This window comes from Helicoverpa zea, chromosome 2, assembly GCF_022581195.2.
Source record: "Helicoverpa zea isolate HzStark_Cry1AcR chromosome 2, ilHelZeax1.1, whole genome shotgun sequence".
Taxonomy (NCBI): domain Eukaryota; kingdom Metazoa; phylum Arthropoda; class Insecta; order Lepidoptera; family Noctuidae; genus Helicoverpa; species Helicoverpa zea.
This window is the reverse complement of record NC_061453.1, coordinates 1,214,695-1,233,688: the sequence shown is the minus strand read 5'-3', so window position 1 is coordinate 1,233,688 and position 18,994 is coordinate 1,214,695. Positions and strand designations below refer to the sequence as shown.

At 42.3% G+C, this 18,994-nt stretch overlaps 1 protein-coding gene and 1 long non-coding RNA gene across 2 annotated transcripts; one reads left to right on the top strand and one right to left on the bottom strand.

The window, feature by feature from the left end:
• The first annotated feature begins 58 nt into the window (after positions 1-58).
• LOC124642979 (116 kDa U5 small nuclear ribonucleoprotein component) lies at positions 59-18,917 on the top strand. Its single transcript, XM_047181810.1, has 16 exons — positions 59-355; positions 646-875; positions 2,296-2,547; positions 2,813-3,070; positions 3,679-3,920; positions 8,065-8,198; positions 8,491-8,677; positions 9,528-9,668; positions 13,515-13,727; positions 14,591-14,726; positions 15,108-15,306; positions 15,619-15,761; positions 16,103-16,239; positions 16,870-16,990; positions 17,703-17,895; positions 18,743-18,917. Exons 1-16 carry the CDS (start codon positions 165-167, stop codon positions 18,894-18,896), a joined length of 2,931 nt encoding a protein of 976 aa, XP_047037766.1. The 5' UTR covers positions 59-164; the 3' UTR covers positions 18,897-18,917.
• Positions 4,150-7,234, bottom strand: LOC124643028. The gene is made up of 2 exons (XR_006985860.1): positions 6,102-7,234; positions 4,150-5,314 (listed from the first exon to the last, which is right to left on the bottom strand). It is a non-coding gene; the product is annotated as an uncharacterized LOC124643028 (long non-coding RNA).
• Positions 18,918-18,994: the final 77 nt, after the last annotated feature.

Here is an 18,994-nt window from a genome sequence, read left to right as displayed (position 1 = left end):
AACATGGAGTTTAGTATTAGACAAAAAAACACAAATAATGCTCTATGGTAATAAACAAACATTTGGAGGTTATGTGTCAAATGTGCTGACAAGTTAGCGGCGGCATTTGTTTTGAAAAACATTTTTCTTGTGATTGCTAGGCGTATTTGCTTTAGAACTTTACAATGGACGGTGATTTATATGATGAGTTCGGTAATTATATCGGGCCGGACCTTGAGTCGGACTCTGACGATGAACAGAGTGTTTACGGACAAGATAACAGAGACGTTGACGAAGATGCTATGGAGGAAGATGAGGATGGTGATGCGGAGCCCGAGGCGGCGCCCATGTCCGTAGTACTACACGAAGATAAACGGTACGTAGATATATTACCTTCAAAGAACAAATAAACATACATTTTAACACAGGAACTTTCGTTAGGTTAGTTTCATTCCTTCAATGATGTTTGCTATCGATTTATGTCTTTACGTGTTTTTTTTTTTGGGGTAACCGGACAAAGAATTTAACCACTAGTCTCCATCGCTTCCAAAATCAACGTAAGCGTTTATTTCCAGTCACAACATCAATCTTACACAACAATTTTTAACTGCAAACTATCTATTCCCACATACTTCAATTTTCTATATTGATTTATTCTTCCACCAGATACTATCCTCAAGCTGTAGAAGTATACGGCCCAGACGTAGAGACAGTAGTCCAAGAGGAAGACACACAGGCCTTGGACAAGCCTCTGGTTGAGCCTATCAAGCACAAGAAGTTCCAGGTACAGGAACAGCAGCTGCCGGAGACGAGGTATGACATGGAGTACATGGCTGATATGCTGGATAACACTAACCTCATGAGGAATGTTACGCTTATGGGACATTTGCACAATGGTGAGTATGATTTTCTATGAAATGATTAATATTTAGGCTGTATCCTTATATTTTGTGTTACTGCCTGGTTGTAATTCTACAATTTATGCTGCCATAGGCACCTAGAAAAAGTGATAAGCATCCATTTAATGTCATTGAGACTGTAAATTTCCTTGGTGAGCTCCTCCAGAATCGCCGGTTCCAAGTACACCTTAGCTCCGATAAAAGTCGTTGGCGAGCCCAAAGGAATGGCCTACCCCAAGGCAGCGTCCTAGCTCCGTTACTATTTAACATCTACACCAACGACCAACCATCTACCCCAAATACGACTCGCTTCCTGTACGCTGATGATCTGGCCTTGACATCACAGGGATCTTTTGAGGAGGTAGAGGAAAACCTAAATAAGGCACTCGAAGACCTGAGTAGTAACTCTTGACAGGTCGCTCACTTTCAGGAAAAACTGCGAGAATATCAAGCAGAAAGTTGCCTCCCGCAACAACCTGTTGCGAAGGCTGACGAGCACGACCTGGGGAGCCTCACCAACGGTGCTGCAAACCACTGGCCTGGCACTCTGCTACTCCGCGGGCGAATATGCGTGCCCAGTGTGGAGTCGTTCCGTTCACGCTGGGCAGGTGGATGTAGCACTGAACGAAACGTGCCGCATTATAACTGGCTGCCTCAAGCCGACCCCGTTACAAATGCTGCACCCACTGGCCGGCATTGCCCCACCAGATGTTCGCAGAAGCGTAGCCTCTGGCATCGAGAGAGCCAAACTCGAAACAGACCAACGACACCCCATGCACAATTACACCTCTGTGCCACAACGGCTTAAAAGCCGCAGGGGTTTCTACAAAACCGTTGCTCCTGTCGATGGTGAGGCCTCTCGTGCCAGACGGGATCTTTGGCGATCGAGGAGTTTACTGCCCTCCCCGTTTGTCCCGCTCTTAGAAAGTCTCCCTCCTGGACACGATCTCCCGAGAAGAGTCTGGCAGTCTCTAAACAGACTCCGAACACAGGTAGGCCGGAGCAAAGATAATCGATCCAGGTGGGGTTTCGCGGGCGGGGCGGACCTTGGGTGCGAGTGCGGGGCTGCCGTGCAGACGATGTCCCACCTAATCGCATGTCCACTGTGCCCTGAAACCTGCTCGCGGGAGGACTTAATGAGCGCATCCGGCCGTGCTCTCGCTGTGGCGGAATATTGGGCTGACATAGTGTAGTCTCATATGACATGTCATCGACTCGAAAGAAGAAGAATGTCATTAAGGCCTAAGTTCACTAACATAAATGTAAATATTTCTGACATAAGGTGAAAATTCATAGTAAACAGTTGTTTTGAGAAAACTGATGTTTATGTTGTTGGTGAACTTGCCCATCTGTAATCTACAGATTATAATTGCAGGCCCCACCACAGCAAATAAATAATTGTAATAATTTGTTCCAGGTAAAACCTCATTCGTAGACTGTCTAATCAGACAGACGCACCCCAGCACTATAAACACAGACACAACTATACCAATGCGGTACACGGACACATTGTTCGTGGAGCAAGAACGAGGAGTCTCCATCAAGTCTATGCCAGTTACGTTACTGCTCAAGAATATTAAAGGAAAATCGCATTTACTGAACATTATGGACACACCGGGACACGTTAACTTTAGTGACGAAGTTACTGCTGCATTGAGGATTTCTGATGGTAAGTTATTAGTGAAAATGTTGACTATAGGAAAACGTACAGACATTATTTCCAATTAAATAATACTCTTCTCTTCATAACAATATTTAAATGTTATTTTAAACTTATGTACTTTGTTATGTATTTTAAACTTAATGTAAATGTTATCATTGCACAATATTGTGTGATTAATAATAATGAACAGACTTTTTCAGCTACTCAACCAACATTGTTTTTATCTATTGAGCTCTGCCAAATACATCCCTAACACATTTTTTTACCAAAGGTGCGGTCCTATTCGTGGACGCAGCAGAAGGCATAATGCTGAACACAGAACGCCTCCTCCGGCACGCTGTACAAGAACGAGTACCTTTGACACTCTGCATCAACAAGATTGACCGTTTGATATTGGAGCTGAAGCTGCCGCCCGCAGACGCGTATTACAAGCTGAGGCATATCATCGATGAGCTGAACTCCATGTTGGAGACTCACCAGCCTCAGGATAATCCGGATGAACCGGCTACTGTGTTCTCGCCTTTGTTGGGTAAGTTTTGCTAAAAGAAATAATATAAGACAATAGTTCCCTTGTCAGTAAATGAAAAATGATTCAATTATTGCCTAGGCCAATGTAACGTTGGCATGGACATTTAATTCGAATATTGAATAAATGGACTGCACTGAATAGATTCTAGTAATCTGCAAAATAATACTCACAGATCTTTTCCTGTAGACATTTTGTATCGTATAGTAGCTCTAATTTGAAATATTATTTTTTTTATTATTTTATTAAGCCTTTATTGCCAACATAAATGTGTACAATAAATGTGTACAATTCACTATTAAGTTTTAGCATGCAACTAGATGTATTTACATTGTAAGTATTTATTTCCTAATCCTATTACTATTCTTAATTTCTCCTTTCTGGTTTGGTGTCAGCGTGTCCTTGTGACACATAGGCCTCCTCCAGCTCTTTCCATTTTACTCTTGTGTAAGTTAATCTATGCCATAGTGTACCTGCATTCTTTCTTATGTCATCAGACCAACGTTTTCTATTATTTACCGATCTCTAAAACACTCAAAAATATAAGTTTCTTTAACCCTGACAAGTTTAATATATATACCTAACATTTAATTGCTATATTTTATTCCCAGGCAACGTCTGCTTCGCGTCCTCTCTCTACGACGTATGCTTTAGTGTCGAATCCTTCGCGGCCATGTACGCGGCCGCGCACCCCGCCTCAGGGCTCCGGGCCTCCGACATGGCTGCCTGGCTGTGGGGCGACGTGTACTTCAACGCGAAGACTCGAAGGTTCACCAAGAAGCAGCCCCATGCATCAGCTCAGAGGAGCTTTGTGGAATTTATCTTGGAGCCGCTGTATAAAATTTTTGCACAGGTAATGTTAAAATGAACAAAACTAACTTTATCATATTATAAAGTAATAAATTCCAATGAAAATTGAGTTTTCATAATTGGGTTTATTTAAATGTCAAAACGCTACATTAACCTAGTATGTATTGTTTGTAGTTCTAGTACCTATATATCATTTTAGCTGTTCTCCGTGGTTCGTTCTGGGTCTGAGGGTACTTATTCTTGCAGGATAAGAAATAGTTATTATAATAATATTTTTAGCAATCAGAAGCGGATTTAATAAAAAAATGGTACAACTTTATAACCTAAAAACTAACATTACAATTTTTTAAACCAATTGTTAAAATAAATCACCATTTACAACAATAAATATGAATCACGCACTAACTCTTAACAAAATAACAATCTTTCTATAGGTAAATAACCTCAAAATACGTCTTACACGCACGGCGGACGATGAACGAATGGGCGAGGCACCGGTACTCGGCTGCTTATATAGCAACTTATCGTCCTACCCTCCTCCTAACTTATCAAATATCTAATACGGCCTCTCCTGACATCCTGACGTCCTCGGCAGGTAATGTGGCTTCAATTTAGGTCGGGCGTGTGAAGTCCTCGGGGAGATTCTAGCTCCGGATGGTCGGGTCTTGACGAGGGCCCCGGTGCTGGTTCTGATGCAGGCACCGGCCGTGGCTGGGCTGGCTGGACTTCAATCGTAATATCTTCATCATCACCGTCATTATCTGCGGGTGACAAATATGTACCTACAGCAACACATGCCATCCTCATGCAGATCAATGTTAAAGTAACTAATAAATTATAAGGTTTGAACTTCAAAGCTAGTAACTTAGTAAATTTTCAATAAACAGCTCCAGTCAACTTAAACAAAGACGTTCAAACAATTTAATTACTAAAGTAACTGACTACCATGCTTAATACAGAACACTATGAGCGCACGTCCCATAGCGACTGGTCGGTTTGCAAAGCCGACCAGCTTCCAGAGGCCGTGGGTGCACCAGATAGGTACACCACACCGACAAGAGGACCCACAGGGTCAAGAGGCCGTGGGTGCACCAACTAGGTACACCACACCGACAAGAGGACCCACAGGGTCAAGAGGCCGTGGGTGCACCAACTAGGTACACCACACCGACAAGAGGACCCACAGGGTCAAGAGGCCGTGGGTGACCCAAATAGGTACACCACACCGACAAAAGGCCCAAAAGGCAACATTGCCCCAGAGCAACAATTCTTCGAGGAGAACACCGGCTCAGCAGCGCTCGTGCCGCAACCAGCAGCACCGGCTCAGCAGCGCTCGTGCCGCAACCAGCAGCACCGGCTCAGCAGCGCTCGTGCTGCAACCAGCAGCGCTTGCTTACGACACAGCCGCCTTGCCGTAACATATTCTCGTGTACAACTCTGCGAACAATTCTCACAGCATAAATTACGCTCGGCCACTTCTGACCACAACAGTAACTTGTCTCATTCCAATTAAACTACACAACGGGGAGAGTAAAAATACTCTACGCTCTACACTTCGTTTGTTTCATGAACCTGACAATAATCTAAGTCATCAATGTTTTAACTGCTAAATCACAACACACAAATACCAAAGCCATGTACCATCGTCATCATAACCAAAACTAAACGTACTCTAAGCTTACAGAAAACTCCAAGTAAAAAAAAAACTAACGCCACGGCTATCCAGCCGAAAAGCAATCACATTGCTCTCACACAAAACTTAGTACGCATGTCCACCCAGTGGACAGCCCGTGTACACCACCCCTGCGGTTACACGCTACGGTCTCCATAGACCACGACCTCCGCCAGAGTTAACCGCGCACCGCGCATCCACGGTCTACTCTTCCACCGAGAGATTCCGACTTCTAACGGACTACGACTACGGAATAACCACTGGTACGGTCGAACACATTACGGCCGTTAGCTTAATTTACTCAAACCTTCTAAACTTGATCATCATCATTATCAACACGATCCTCCATTACATCAATCTCGACTGGTACATGACCTTCTGGCATTTTCCTAATCTATCGTGAGCAAATTTGTAAGTACGTTTACAATTCAAAGCTTTTAATGTGTAACGATCACCTTCCAAAACTTCGATTACTCTAAATGGACATTTGAATTTCGGATCTAATTTTGTCTGATCAATCTAAACATTTTCAATGCAATAGAATGCTTTCACTTTGTGCGATAAGACGCGATGTTCTGGCCTGCCGCAACTCATACGGCCTCCACGAAAAATCCGGGGGAGGACGACGCTGCAAACAGCAACTGCAGTGCACCTTGCCCGCCGCTTGACTAGTAAACCTCGTCCTGTTCTCCAGGCTCGGTTCACCTTAGATGTTATCTGTTAAGTCAGAAATGGAAAGTGCTTAGGCATCCGATAAATATTGACAACATATGGGTCAACAACAAACCTTCTCGTTACGTAGGATAGTAAGACCTACACACATGTTATGGGTTTTAAGAATAGCAATCACCATTTAAATGAAGAAACTAGTTACGTTAAATTCTAAGCACGAAATCAAAGAAAGGTCGAATTGCTAGTCAGACTCAACTGGTAAATTACAAAATCATTACAGCTATTAGGTCATTCACATCAACGCCTACTTGATAGGCTTCACATAACCGTCGTGTCCCTTAGCCGAGCTCTCAGCCCATCCTGGCCTCCTAGGGACCACAACCACAACCACAGTGACATGACACCAACTGTACCACAGATGTATACGGGTCTCTTCCTGGTCACCCCGATGCCGTCACACAGGCCAACGAGTCTCTTCCAGGTCACCCCGATACCCATCATAGTTACAGCTTAACACAATAAAAACAGTACCGCAGACTTTACACAGGTCTCTTCTTGGTCATCCCGATGCCATTACACAGGCCAACGGGTCTTTTCCAAGTCACCCCGGTCTCCATCATTGGTACAACTTAGCGCAACGAAATTACAGAGTAGGTGAACGTAACACCTTACCAAAATCTTTAGTCTGATGCACAATTCAATCAAATGACGCAAAAACTGAAATATTCTAACTTTAGGATATTGATGAGATCAGGTAACTAATAATTTTCAACTCTGGGATCAAACCTAAGTTCACGGTTTCTGATTCTGATTATCTACGATTCCACCAATTAATGAGCACTACCACTAAACAACGAGACTGAAACTGCCTCAAGTTTAAAAATGTCGTAAGACAAATAACCTCAACATAAAGCAAAAATGGATCGGTCTCACCGGGTTTCCACTCAACACCTCAACGCGCATGACGATGCGCACATCGCTATGGCGCGCAGTACAGCAAGGCTTTCGCGGACGTGAAGCCACGGAGATGCACGAGCACCAACACTCCGAACTCACGATGACACGTTGGGCTCCTGGCAGGCAGCTGGAATGCTCCGCAGTAATTTTGTCGCCAGATTGCACAACAACCACCGTCATTGTTGAAACATGAAAAAAAAAAGACAGATTCGGTTAATTTTCTAGCATACCCTCAATAACTAGCTTGACATGTAACAATGGAAAACGATACCATTACCATAACCGTCGTTACCATACTTGTACCTTTGCTGAAATTCTTAATAAATCTTCTACTACAAACTCCATTTCAAACTATCGACGTTCCATTATTTTTTTTTTGTTAGCGGGTAGAAATTTATCTTCGCATGGCGAATTCGAAACGCATGTGGGCATTCGGATTGCATCCCACTTCTGATTTTAGCAATCAGAAGCGGATTTAATAAAAAAATGGTACAACTTTATAACCTAAAAACTAACATTACAATTTTTTAAACCAATTGTTAAAATAAATCACCATTTACAACAATAAATATGAATCACGCACTAACTCTTAACAAAATAACAATCTTTCTATAGGTAAATAACCTCAAAATACGTCTTACACGCACGGCGGACGATGAACGAATGGGCGAGGCACCGGTACTCGGCTGCTTATATAGCAACTTATCGTCCTACCCTCCTCCTAACTTATCAAATATCTAATAATATATTATTTCTCAGGCAGATCCTGAATTAGAGAGAGCTAAAATTCCTGTGTACAAAATTTTATGTGCATTTGTTCATTATTAAATTCAGACTCTCGCATGTAATGTGGATGGTGTGAAAATACATGGTATATTGTATGCAGGTGGTAGGCGACGTGGACGACACATTACCGGCGGTGCTGTCGGAGTTAGGCATCAAACTGACGAAGCAGGAAGCCAAGCTGAACGTCCGGCCGCTTCTGCGACTCGTCTGCAGCAGATTCTTCGGAGATTTCTGGTGAGATATTTATCCTTATATTAACGGTGTACCTCTTATAATTTGATCCCTTATGTACTTACTCCCTTCTGTATTCTCCCAATATACTCCCTAATACACTTATTTACTCCGTTATGTACGTGCCCTTGGTGATATCCAACTTGTTAAAGTTAGTTTTCTAAACACTTTCATTACTTTATCCAGTTATTGGTGTTCAAAAGATACATTGGTACTTGTCAGCCTGGGATTGAACCCTTGACAGGCTGATTCTTAAACCAATATTTCATCACGAGTCCTTTATTGCATATCCCAGCGGTTTCGTGGAGATGGTGGTCCGTCACGTGCCGTCCCCGCTGGACGCCGCCGCCCGCAAGGTGTCGCACACGTACCGCGGCGCGTCGGGCGCTCTGCTGGACGACATGGTGGCGTGCGACCAGTCCGGCCGCCTCGTCGCGCACACCACCAAGATGTACCCCACCGACGACTGCACCTTCTTCCTGGTGAGGCAAAACAATCAAAAATCGTTTAATCAAACTAGGCTGCAAAACAACACTTTTCGAACGTCAGAAATTTACAAAAGACAGCCCCCAAAACGCCCACCCTTCACCACATCCTGTGTTTTTGCTGAGAAGAAGAAATGGAGCAACAAACTCCCAAGCAACATATACAACAGAGTAAATACTGTTACTGTTACTGTTACAGCCTTTTTATCGTCCCACTGCTGGGCACAGGCCTCCTCTCACATGGAGAAGGATTGAGCATTAATCACCACGCTTGCTCAATGCGGGTTGGTGATTTCAGACTATAGTCCAGGTTTCCTCAAGATGTTTTCCTTCACTTTTTTATCAGCCATTGGTGTCCAAGATATACTTAGAAAGTACATACAAACTTAGAAAAGTTGCATTGGTACTTGCCTGACCTGGAATCGAACCCACACCCACATACTCGAGAGGTTGGTTCTTTTAACCACTAGGCCACCACGAACAAGATACATAGATATAGAGTAAATACTACCGGATTGCCTTCCCATCGGGCTATGAGAGTGAAGGAATAGAGAGTGCACCTGTGTCTGTGAAAATACCTATGCACAAGTTTATGTCTTGCGCAGTTAGTTGATACCGATACCCTCAAATGATAACAGCAGACCGACAATCGGCCAGGAGGAACATCATTGATGATGTCAGAACTTCCCAACAATAACGCTGAAATACAGAGAATTATTCGTGACAAAAAACGATTCCTATAACTTTTCAAAACTTTAAGACTTACCTACTGAAGTAAAAGTCATTAGGACATCCACATACATAGTCTTATAGTGTAACTCGAGCAAAATAACCTTGTTCCTTATAGGTACTAGCTCGTATAATGTCGGGCACATTATACGCGGGGCAGACTGTACGAGTGCTGGGCGAAAACTATAGCACACAAGACGAGGAAGACTCGCGGATCATGAACGTGGGCCGACTGTGGATCTATGAAGCCCGGTATAAGGTGGGTTTATTGTTTATCAATATCTGTATGCACTTCATGCATACAAAATGATAAGTTTTAGGCCCAAATCATAGTTTAACTGTGGTGAATCAAGATGTTTCAACATTGTTCGGTCTTGTTACTTCATGAGGTGACATAAATATCTCTTTTTTATGCCTATCTTTTTAGTCTAAAAAACAATAACGTAAAGTTACATTTATATTCCTTCTTGGCTTATATTTGTTAACAATGTGTGAGCACACATAGATGCCCATAGATGACCAATAGACTAATACAATTTTATAAGTTTTATGAGTTAATCCTAACTAATATTATAAATGTGAAAGTAACTCTGTCTGTCTGTCTGTCTGTCTGTCTTTTCTTCACGCCTAAACTACTGAACCGATTTGTGTGAAATTTGGTACAGACATAGTTTGGAACTTGAGAAAGGACATAGGATAGTTTTTATTTCAAAAAAAAAATAAAAATAAAAAATAAAATTTATTCCGGACATATAGCGCCATCTATTGGTCAAACCAAAAATATGCCGGAAGTCACTATTCCATGCGAACGAAGTCGCGGGCAAAAGCTAGTAGACTAAAAATCCTACAGACACACGCCATCTATGTTTGTCGGGAAGTATTGGAATCAAAGTACTAAAAAGTACTGTATTACACAATACAGCCTATAACTTCTACCAGATTCCGTTATTTAACTGGTTATTTCGGGTCGTTCGTCGTTTCGCCCCACAAGCGATTGGCACCGCGGTGCCAATCGACGAAGTACAATTTTTGAATGGGTCGATTCGCCCCGCGGTGCCAATCGACGAACTACACATTTGGAATGGGTCGATTCGCCCCACAATATGAAACAGTTCTTTTTTTGAAATTGTGATTGTAGTCAGAGGAGATAAGCAGTTTTTATTATAACATTTTCCGTGTAGTATCATTACCTACTGAAGTTTTATCCATACTTCAAAACCGAAAAAAATGCATATTTTTCTATCTGAGTTTCATCTTATGATGTACAGCATAAAATGATGTACAGCATAAAATACTTGAAGTAAATATAAAAAAATTCTGAATAACTAGCTTAAGCCCTCTTATTATTCAGAATATTTTCGAAGTTAACATAAGCACCCATTAGGACTTAATTTCATGAAATCTGGTAGTTGTGAAATTTTTCACAGCTCAAAATTCTCAGGAGGCAAAAAGGCTTAGATCTTTTTCATAATTTTCATACAAAAACTATGTGTTTTTGCTGGGAAGAAGAAGTGGAGCAACAAACTCCCCAGCAACACATGTCCGTCTGTAGGTTAGAAAAACCTTTCAACAATTTATTATATATACATTTGTGTGCAATATGTATTACATTATACAATATGCAGCCTCTACATACCTTAACTAACTCAAGCGTAATGAATTTAATGAAAAGAAAAATAGCCTCCAATTATTTAAAATAGGATATAACGGAGTGCCCACCTACATGTGTATGTAAAACATGGATGAAACGAATATAGTAAATATTTCTCTGAGGGATCGCATCAGAAATGAAGTAATCCGTCAGAGAACCAAGGTCATCGACATAGCCCACCGAATCAGCAAGCTGAAGTGGCAGTGGGCTGGCCATATTAGCCGAAGAACCGATAACCGTTGGGGTAAACGAGTTCTAGAGTGGAGACCACGCCTCGGCAAACGTAGTGTAGGACGTCCTCAGGCACGGTGGAGTGATGACTTGCGCAAGACGGCTGGCAGGAGCTGGATGCGAGAAGCCGAAAATCGATCTCAGTGGCGTGCACTTGGAGAGGCCTATGTCCAGCAGTGGACTGCGATAGGCTGATGATGATGAAATTAGACCACTCAGCCAGGAACATAAAAATATATATATATAAATGCGTTTACATAATTACTACTTATACATATAGTCAGTAAGACGACCAGGCACCACAAGCAGCACCTGTTCACGAGCTTAACGCGAGGATTAGCCATCGCCCCCCTCGCACATTTTTGAGGAAGGGAGGCAACCCGACCGTCGACGCTACCGCAAGCAGTGCCGTTTAAGGGAGCAAGACGTACTCACTGCTACACAACTCAATATCAAGATCAATTATTATCAGATCTCGCTAAGTAGTGGTCCTTATTAACTATAATATATTCAAGGCAAAAGAATTTATTAAAATACAATGCATGTATCACGTCAGTAATCAACGACCACTATATTTGAAGCGGGTGGAACAGCTAATTAGTCAGAATATTTTCGAAGTTCGCATAAGTTACTTTCTCTAATATTCGGGTTGTCGGAAGCCAGTAACTCTGACACCAGTCTAACCAAAGGGTTGCCCGGGTAACTGGGTTGGGGGGGTCAGATAGGGCAGACGCTCCTTATAAAGCACTGGTTCTCAGATACATCCGGTTAGACTGGAAGCCGACCCCAACATAGTTGGGAAAAAGGTTCGGAGGATGAGGATGAATTTGTCTAAAATGCTGAACTCCTAGTACCCCATAAAAGAAAGTTAAAATAATCTCAATTTTGATGCAAAACGTAAATATAAAAAAAAAAACACATTTTTTATTAGGTATCTACACAGTAGTAACAAAGTTTATATTAAGAGTCCATTATTCTAGACCAAGTATTTTGCTTATAATATTTTTGATGAAAATTATGAAAAAGATCTAAGTCTTTTGGCCTCCTGACGATTTTGAGCTGTGAAAAATTTCACAACTACCAGATTTCAGGAAAAGCATTTCAGTGGGTCTATTTACCTACGTTACTTTCTTGTCATGGTAATCTGGCCCGTGCTTTTCAGGCCGAGTTTTCCCAACTGTTAATATTCCTAGAGTTTTACACAATTCACTCACATTTACACTTCTGCTCTCCTGAGTGCTTAGTGCGAGTTTTCGTGAATTTTTTTACGGACTCACATGAGAGCGCGTATACTAAGATTTGTATGCAGTGTTGCCAACTTAGTGGATTTTCCACTAATACTGGTGGTTTAAGTCCCCTATTTAGTGGCGAAATGTTGAAAGTACTGCGGGTCAAGTAGCGAAATGTAAGTTTTGTGGTACAACTTTAAGGAGTTACTATGGAGATTTGAAGTCTCACGGAATGTCAAAAAAGCATCTACAAAACAAAAAGGTGAACGACTACTATATAATTATATTAAGTACTCATTCATTGGTCAAATGCGTAACTAAACAATTTGTGAAACTACTACGCCGATTATAATTTGTGAAGGATTCGGATCGGGTCGGATGAATTGCTAAACAGATGTAATGCTTTGTCTGTTTTAATTTTCTATCGTTGCCGAGTTACATCTTTGGATGATTAAATTGTTTTAGGTTACAATAAAATATAAACAATATTTTTTTAGTGGTGAATTTGGTGATTTTAAGTGTGGGATAAATTTTTGTTAGTGGTTTTCTGGTGGTTTTAAAAGTTGACTCTGGTGGTAAGCTTCTACAACTGTTGGCAACACTGTTTGTATGGAACAAAAACAGGTTCCAATTTTTGACACTAGGTGGAGCTGTTTTTGTTCCATACAAATCTTAGTTACGCGCTCTCATGTGAGTCCGTAAAAAAATTCACGAAAACTCGCACTAAGCACTCTGGTAGATGATGTCAATTTTCGTATCGACTGTACAAATAAATAATTGGAATTGACGATATTTGAAATGAGTTACCAAATGTTTTACTGCGTGGTGCGAATCGACCTATGCTTAAGAAACCTTGGGCCATTCGCCCCGAATAAAACAAAAACCAAAACTGTGGTGCCAATCGACCCATTCAAAAACTGTAGTTCGTCGATTGGCACCGCGGTGCCAATCGCTTGTGGGGCGAAACGACGAACGACCCGTTATTTCTATCCAGGTGGAACTGAACCGCGTGCCAGCGGGTTGCTGGGCTCTCATCGAGGGCATCGACCAGCCGATAGTGAAGACCTGCACCGTAGTGTCAGCTGAGGAAGATGCTGAACTTCATACCTTCACTCCTCTGAGGTTCAACACTCAAGCGGTCGTGAAGATTGCGGTCGAACCTGTTAATCCTTCTGAGTTGCCGAAGATGTTGGATGGATTGAGGAAGGTATGTTGTTGAGTTGATCTCCCCCACTTCTTATTTTCTAAAGGCCCCAGTACACGTTGGCCCAAGTGCGGCCAATACACGCCATCACTAATGTGTACACGGGGTATTGGTGCAGGTTGGCGGACATTTGTCAAGGTTGGCGTGCATTCGGCGAGTTGTCGGTTTTTTGGGCACACATCAAAGGAATCGTGGCCCAACTTGGCGTGTTGTGTTTACACATTCGGCCAATGTTTAGTTCGTCACCGGCCGCTGAGGATAGTACACTTTTGTGTTGCGTATAACAAAAAATAAAGTAGTAAATATAGTAGTGTAGTATAATATAAATATAGTAGTACAGTATAGTATAAATATAGTAGTGTAGTATACAAATAAACAGCCGCAGCCGTAACTACCTCGACGTCCATCGCAAGTGCTTTGCCAGGCAGCAATGAGCCATGCGCCAATGTGTAAACACCATTTGATCGTGGCCTACATTTGTGCATTGCAAAGCTTGGCCCAACACAGGCCAACGTGTACTGGGGGCTTAACTAATGCAGAAGATCATTTGTGTTTTTTTCCTCGTTGATAAGTAATCAATTCGTCTTCAGCTAACCACATCGAACGTCGGCCTGCAGTTTCGATATCTTCTCTCAATTTTGCCAAAAAATATAAAAAGATTCATTAAAAAATGTTACCTAACTCTAAACCCAAAACCAAAAGTGATTTTCTTCATATTTTGAATGGCTGTACTTTTTTTAAACGTCGTCTGTACGATAAGCATACATAGAGTATAATATTTCTTATTTACTTTTTATCAAGTCCATGGCTGAATGTCCTTATTTACTGAGGTAGGTTTTAGTAATAACAATAATTTGTTTCTCCAGGTAAACAAATCGTATCCCCTCTTATCAACTCGCGTGGAAGAGTCAGGCGAGCACGTGATCCTAGGCACCGGAGAACTGTACCTCGACTGTGTCATGCACGACCTCAGGAATATGTACTCCGAGATCGATATCAAAGGTAACATGATTATGTGTAGCTGTCTGTTCATTTATTTATTTATAGGACTAGATTGGCTGTCATTGAACTTCCTTGGCAGTTGTTACAAGGTAGTCAGAAGCCAGTAAGTCTGACACCAGTCTAAGGGGTATTAGGCTGCCTTGGTGTGACTCTTGTTATGCCATCATGGTCTTCCAGCTTTCTCTAGGTTTTACCTTTTATGTGTCTTTACGATGATTCGCATTGATCATGACGATTTTTTTTAAATGTATCTTCTCTATAAATACATTCTTGTTTGTTTTCTACATTCTTGTTTTTTTTAATCGATTCTAGAACATCATATTATTTTCTCTTTTATATAATGTACCTTTGTAAATAATGTAAACGTCATTTATCCACCAGTGGCCGACCCAGTAGTCTCATTCTGCGAGACCGTAGTAGAAACTTCCTCACTCAAGTGCTTCGCCGAGACTCCCAACAAGAGGAACAAGCTGACCATGATAGCTGAGCCCCTGGAGCGAGGGCTCGCCGAGGACATCGAGGCCGGAGCCGTCTGCGTCACCTGGGACAGGAAGCGGCTTGGAGAGTTCTTCCAGACCAAGTTAGTATATACTTACACCTAGTAGGCCCAGAAGTGTGGTCAGTGAGTCAGTTTTCTTAAATTCGCCTGACGGCCTCAACTCTGTTGTCGGCTTTTCGTCTCTCCAAGACAAGGAATTGTAACACCACTTCCAGAATCCGAGCCTTGATAAACAGGCTATCTGTCACTATATTAGTATTTTAATTCGGTCCATTAGTTCCAAAGATCAAAACTCAAACAAAACTCTTGTCTCTAAAACCTCGTAACATATCATTATATATTATGTATAAATTCCTCTCATGTTTTAACAATATTATATTATCTTTTACCCAGATACGACTGGGACTTGTTGGCGGCGCGTTCGATCTGGGCCTTCGGTCCGGACTCCACGGGACCCAACATCCTAGTGGACGACACTCTACCCTCAGAGGTCGACAAACATCTGCTCGCTTCGGTCAAGGATAGCATTGTACAAGGTGAGAGGTTCTTGAATATATTTGCTGTATTTTTAAAAGCGTTTTTTACCCGTGGCTTGGGGTGCAACTTCCGGTACCTGTATAAAGTATGTTACTCAGACATAATGGAACATTATCAGGTGAAAGAAATCCTATTTATGAGTATTCGTTACATACAAACTTATTGTCAGTCTAACTAAAGTAAAGGTTTAATTCAAAAGGTAAATAACACACCACCGCGATCCTTGGATCAAGAAGTTCGATGGAAATGATTTTGAACAACTTTTATTAGATTCCATACACACCACACCCTATATAGTTTCCAAAATGTAGTACTAACTATATATAATCGTATTTGTCAGGATTCCAATGGGGCACTCGAGAAGGTCCGCTATGCGAGGAGCCGATTCGTAACGTGAAGTTCAAGATCCTAGACGCGGTGATAGCCACCGAGCCGCTGCACAGAGGCGGCGGACAAATCATACCTACTGCTAGGAGGGTATGCACTTGTTCTGTTTATTCATGTAATAACATGTACAAAAGTGTATGAAATAATTTTTCATACACTTTTAAATATCTATATATATAAAAGAAAGTCGTGTTAGTTACTCCACTTATAACTCTAGAACGGCTACCGATTTAGCTGAAAATTGGCAGGGAGGTAGTTTAGAGCCAGGAGAAGGATAGGATAATTTTGTCACCATCCGGCTACGGGAAGCAGTTATCTCGGGACGCGGGTGAAACCGCGGGCGGGAAGCTAGTTAAATATAAAAAAATATACAAAAAAGATTAGGGTTTATTGTTCTTATTATTTATTTTTTGGTGAGAGGTCATCAAGTGACGGCTCCCGCTGTGGGTGCAGGGTGAGGGAGTGTCAGATTCTTACTCACTAAAACTCACCATGTTCCTTCTTAATTACCACATGTGATTCACATGCTTGGGACGGAAAACTAAAAGAAAATTATGTATCTCACTTCTACAAAATAAATTGCGGGTAGCTATGCCGTAGGCCATAACTTGATAATTTTAAATTCCCTCTGAGATTATTAATTTATTTTGTAGCCACCTTCCTCAAATTCCATAACATTTCTTTCCATCGCTTAACATACATATATTTTTTCTGTATTAGGTGGCGTACTCAGCGTTCCTGATGGCGACGCCGCGTCTAATGGAGCCCTATCTCTTCGTAGAGGTGCAGGCACCCGCTGACTGCGTCTCCGCTGTATACACAGTGCTGGCTAAACGGAGAGGTCAGTACATTTTATTATTATAATTTTCATAAAAATGGTTGGAGTTAAAATTACATATAACGGTTCACACATGTCTCCGTTTTACTGTCCCGTTTTATCGTGTACGTTTTTTTTTCGTCGATGGCGTATGTAGTTGTATACAGAATACTGTGCCATGTGTGAAGTCACTCATACAACTACATACGCCATCGACGAAAAAAAAACGTACACGATAAAACGGAACAGTAAAACGGAGACATGTGTGAACCGGCCGTAACAGTTAAAATAATGAATTGTTTGGGAAATAAAATCGTCTAAAATCCTCTGCATTTGTGTTATATTTTGATTTCAAGTAGGTCTTATTTTTCGCGGTGTTAATTACCCACATTATTACTAAAACCACACTAATTATGACTTTTAATTTTCATAACTATTTGACTCACCAACACCAATTTTTTAACCGACTTCCCAAGGAATAGGTTCTCAATTCAGATATTTGTATTTTTATTCTATTCACCAATTTAATGCCTTAATTAAAACATCTATATAAATAAAAATGAATTGCTGTTCGTTAGTCTGATTAAAACTCGAGAACGGCTGGGCCGATTGAGCTGATTTTGGTTTTAAAATGTTTGTCGTAGTCCAGGGTAGGTCTAAACGGTGAGTAAATAAGGAAAAGGCGGTACGAAGTTCGCCGGGTCAGCTAGTATGTAATAAAATTGTCATTCCCCAGGTCACGTAACGCAAGACGCGCCAGTCCCCGGGTCGCCGCTGTACACGATCAAGGCGTTCGTGCCCGCCATCGACTCGTTCGGCTTCGAGACCGACCTCCGCACGCACACGCAGGGCCAGGCCTTCTGTCTGCAGGTCTTCCACCACTGGCAGATCGTGCCCGGAGACCCCTTGGATAAGAGTATTGTTATTAGGTGAGTTTGGTTAGTGCTTCTTACCCCCGTACTCAGAGAGATTTAATGATTGTCAACCATTAACGGTCTCTGAGTGCGAGGGTTAGTGTGAGAAGAGACTAGATAATCTGGTGATGTATGGTAGGTCATGTATTTCATAAAAAATTGGTTTAGGAGTCCATCAGTTTTTTCTTTATTACGTACGGAAATAAACAGATGTAAGGGTGCGTCCACATCTGGCGAATGCGCCGCGAATGCGCAGCACGCGAGCCGATCGCGAGCTGTCCGCGAGCTGCGCGCGTGCAGTCACTGCAATAGTTCGGTGCGCCTCTTTAGCGCAACTCACGCAAGGCTCGTATAGAGCGCGCGAGCGGCGCGCGATCTGCGCGCAATCAGTTCTCGCCCTTACAGTTCCGTATATTGGCTCAGTACTATCGAAGATGGCAGACGTCGCGCGCCGCCTGCGCGCCGCTCGCGTGCGGCGCTTAGGTCGCGCGCGAGCTGCGCGCGGGCCAAGCAGAAGCGGCGCACGAACAAAAATGCACGCGCGCAGCTCGCGGACAGCTCGCGATCGGCTCGCGTGCTGCGCATTCGCGGCGCATTCGCCAGATGTGGACGCACCCTAATACCTAACCTTTGTGTTGTATTGAGTTTATCGCAAATAGATTATGCACCAGAGCACTTGGTGTCAATTTTATGTAAAGCGGCCGCCAGCGATTTCACCCGTGATCTCATGGTAAATACTCCGTTCACCCTGTTAGAAAGTAGCCTATCACTTTCGGTCCAGTACTGATAGTAAGCAAGTAAGCAAACTCTTCCGCTTTATAAATATTGCATAGATTAACACAATGTTATTTCTGTTACCCAGGCCACTGGAACCGCAGCCCGCTACCCACTTGGCGCGTGAGTTCATGATCAAGACGCGTCGCCGCAAGGGGCTCAGCGAGGATGTCTCCATTAACAAGTTCTTCGACGACCCTATGTTGTTGGAGCTCGCGCGACAAGACGTGCAGTTGAATTAAATATAGAATATGTAGTAAAAATGTCGTTACAATTATTTTGATGAACAAAAATTCCCATTTACCTGACAATCAAAACTGCCTAGCCTTTTCTCAACTTT

What these genes read in the sequence shown, in the direction of transcription:
- LOC124642979 (XM_047181810.1), top strand. Translation starts at nt 165, where the DNA reads ATGGACGGTGATTTATATGATGAGTTCGGTAATTATATCGGGCCGGAC. An exon ending in TGTGTTCTCGCCTTTGTTGG is followed by an intron (nt 3,071 to 3,678) that starts GTAAGTTTTGCT and finishes TTTTATTCCCAG; the next exon opens with GCAACGTCTGCTTCGCGTCC. An exon ending in ACGACTGCACCTTCTTCCTG is followed by an intron (nt 8,678 to 9,527) that starts GTGAGGCAAAAC and finishes TGTTCCTTATAG; the next exon opens with GTACTAGCTCGTATAATGTC.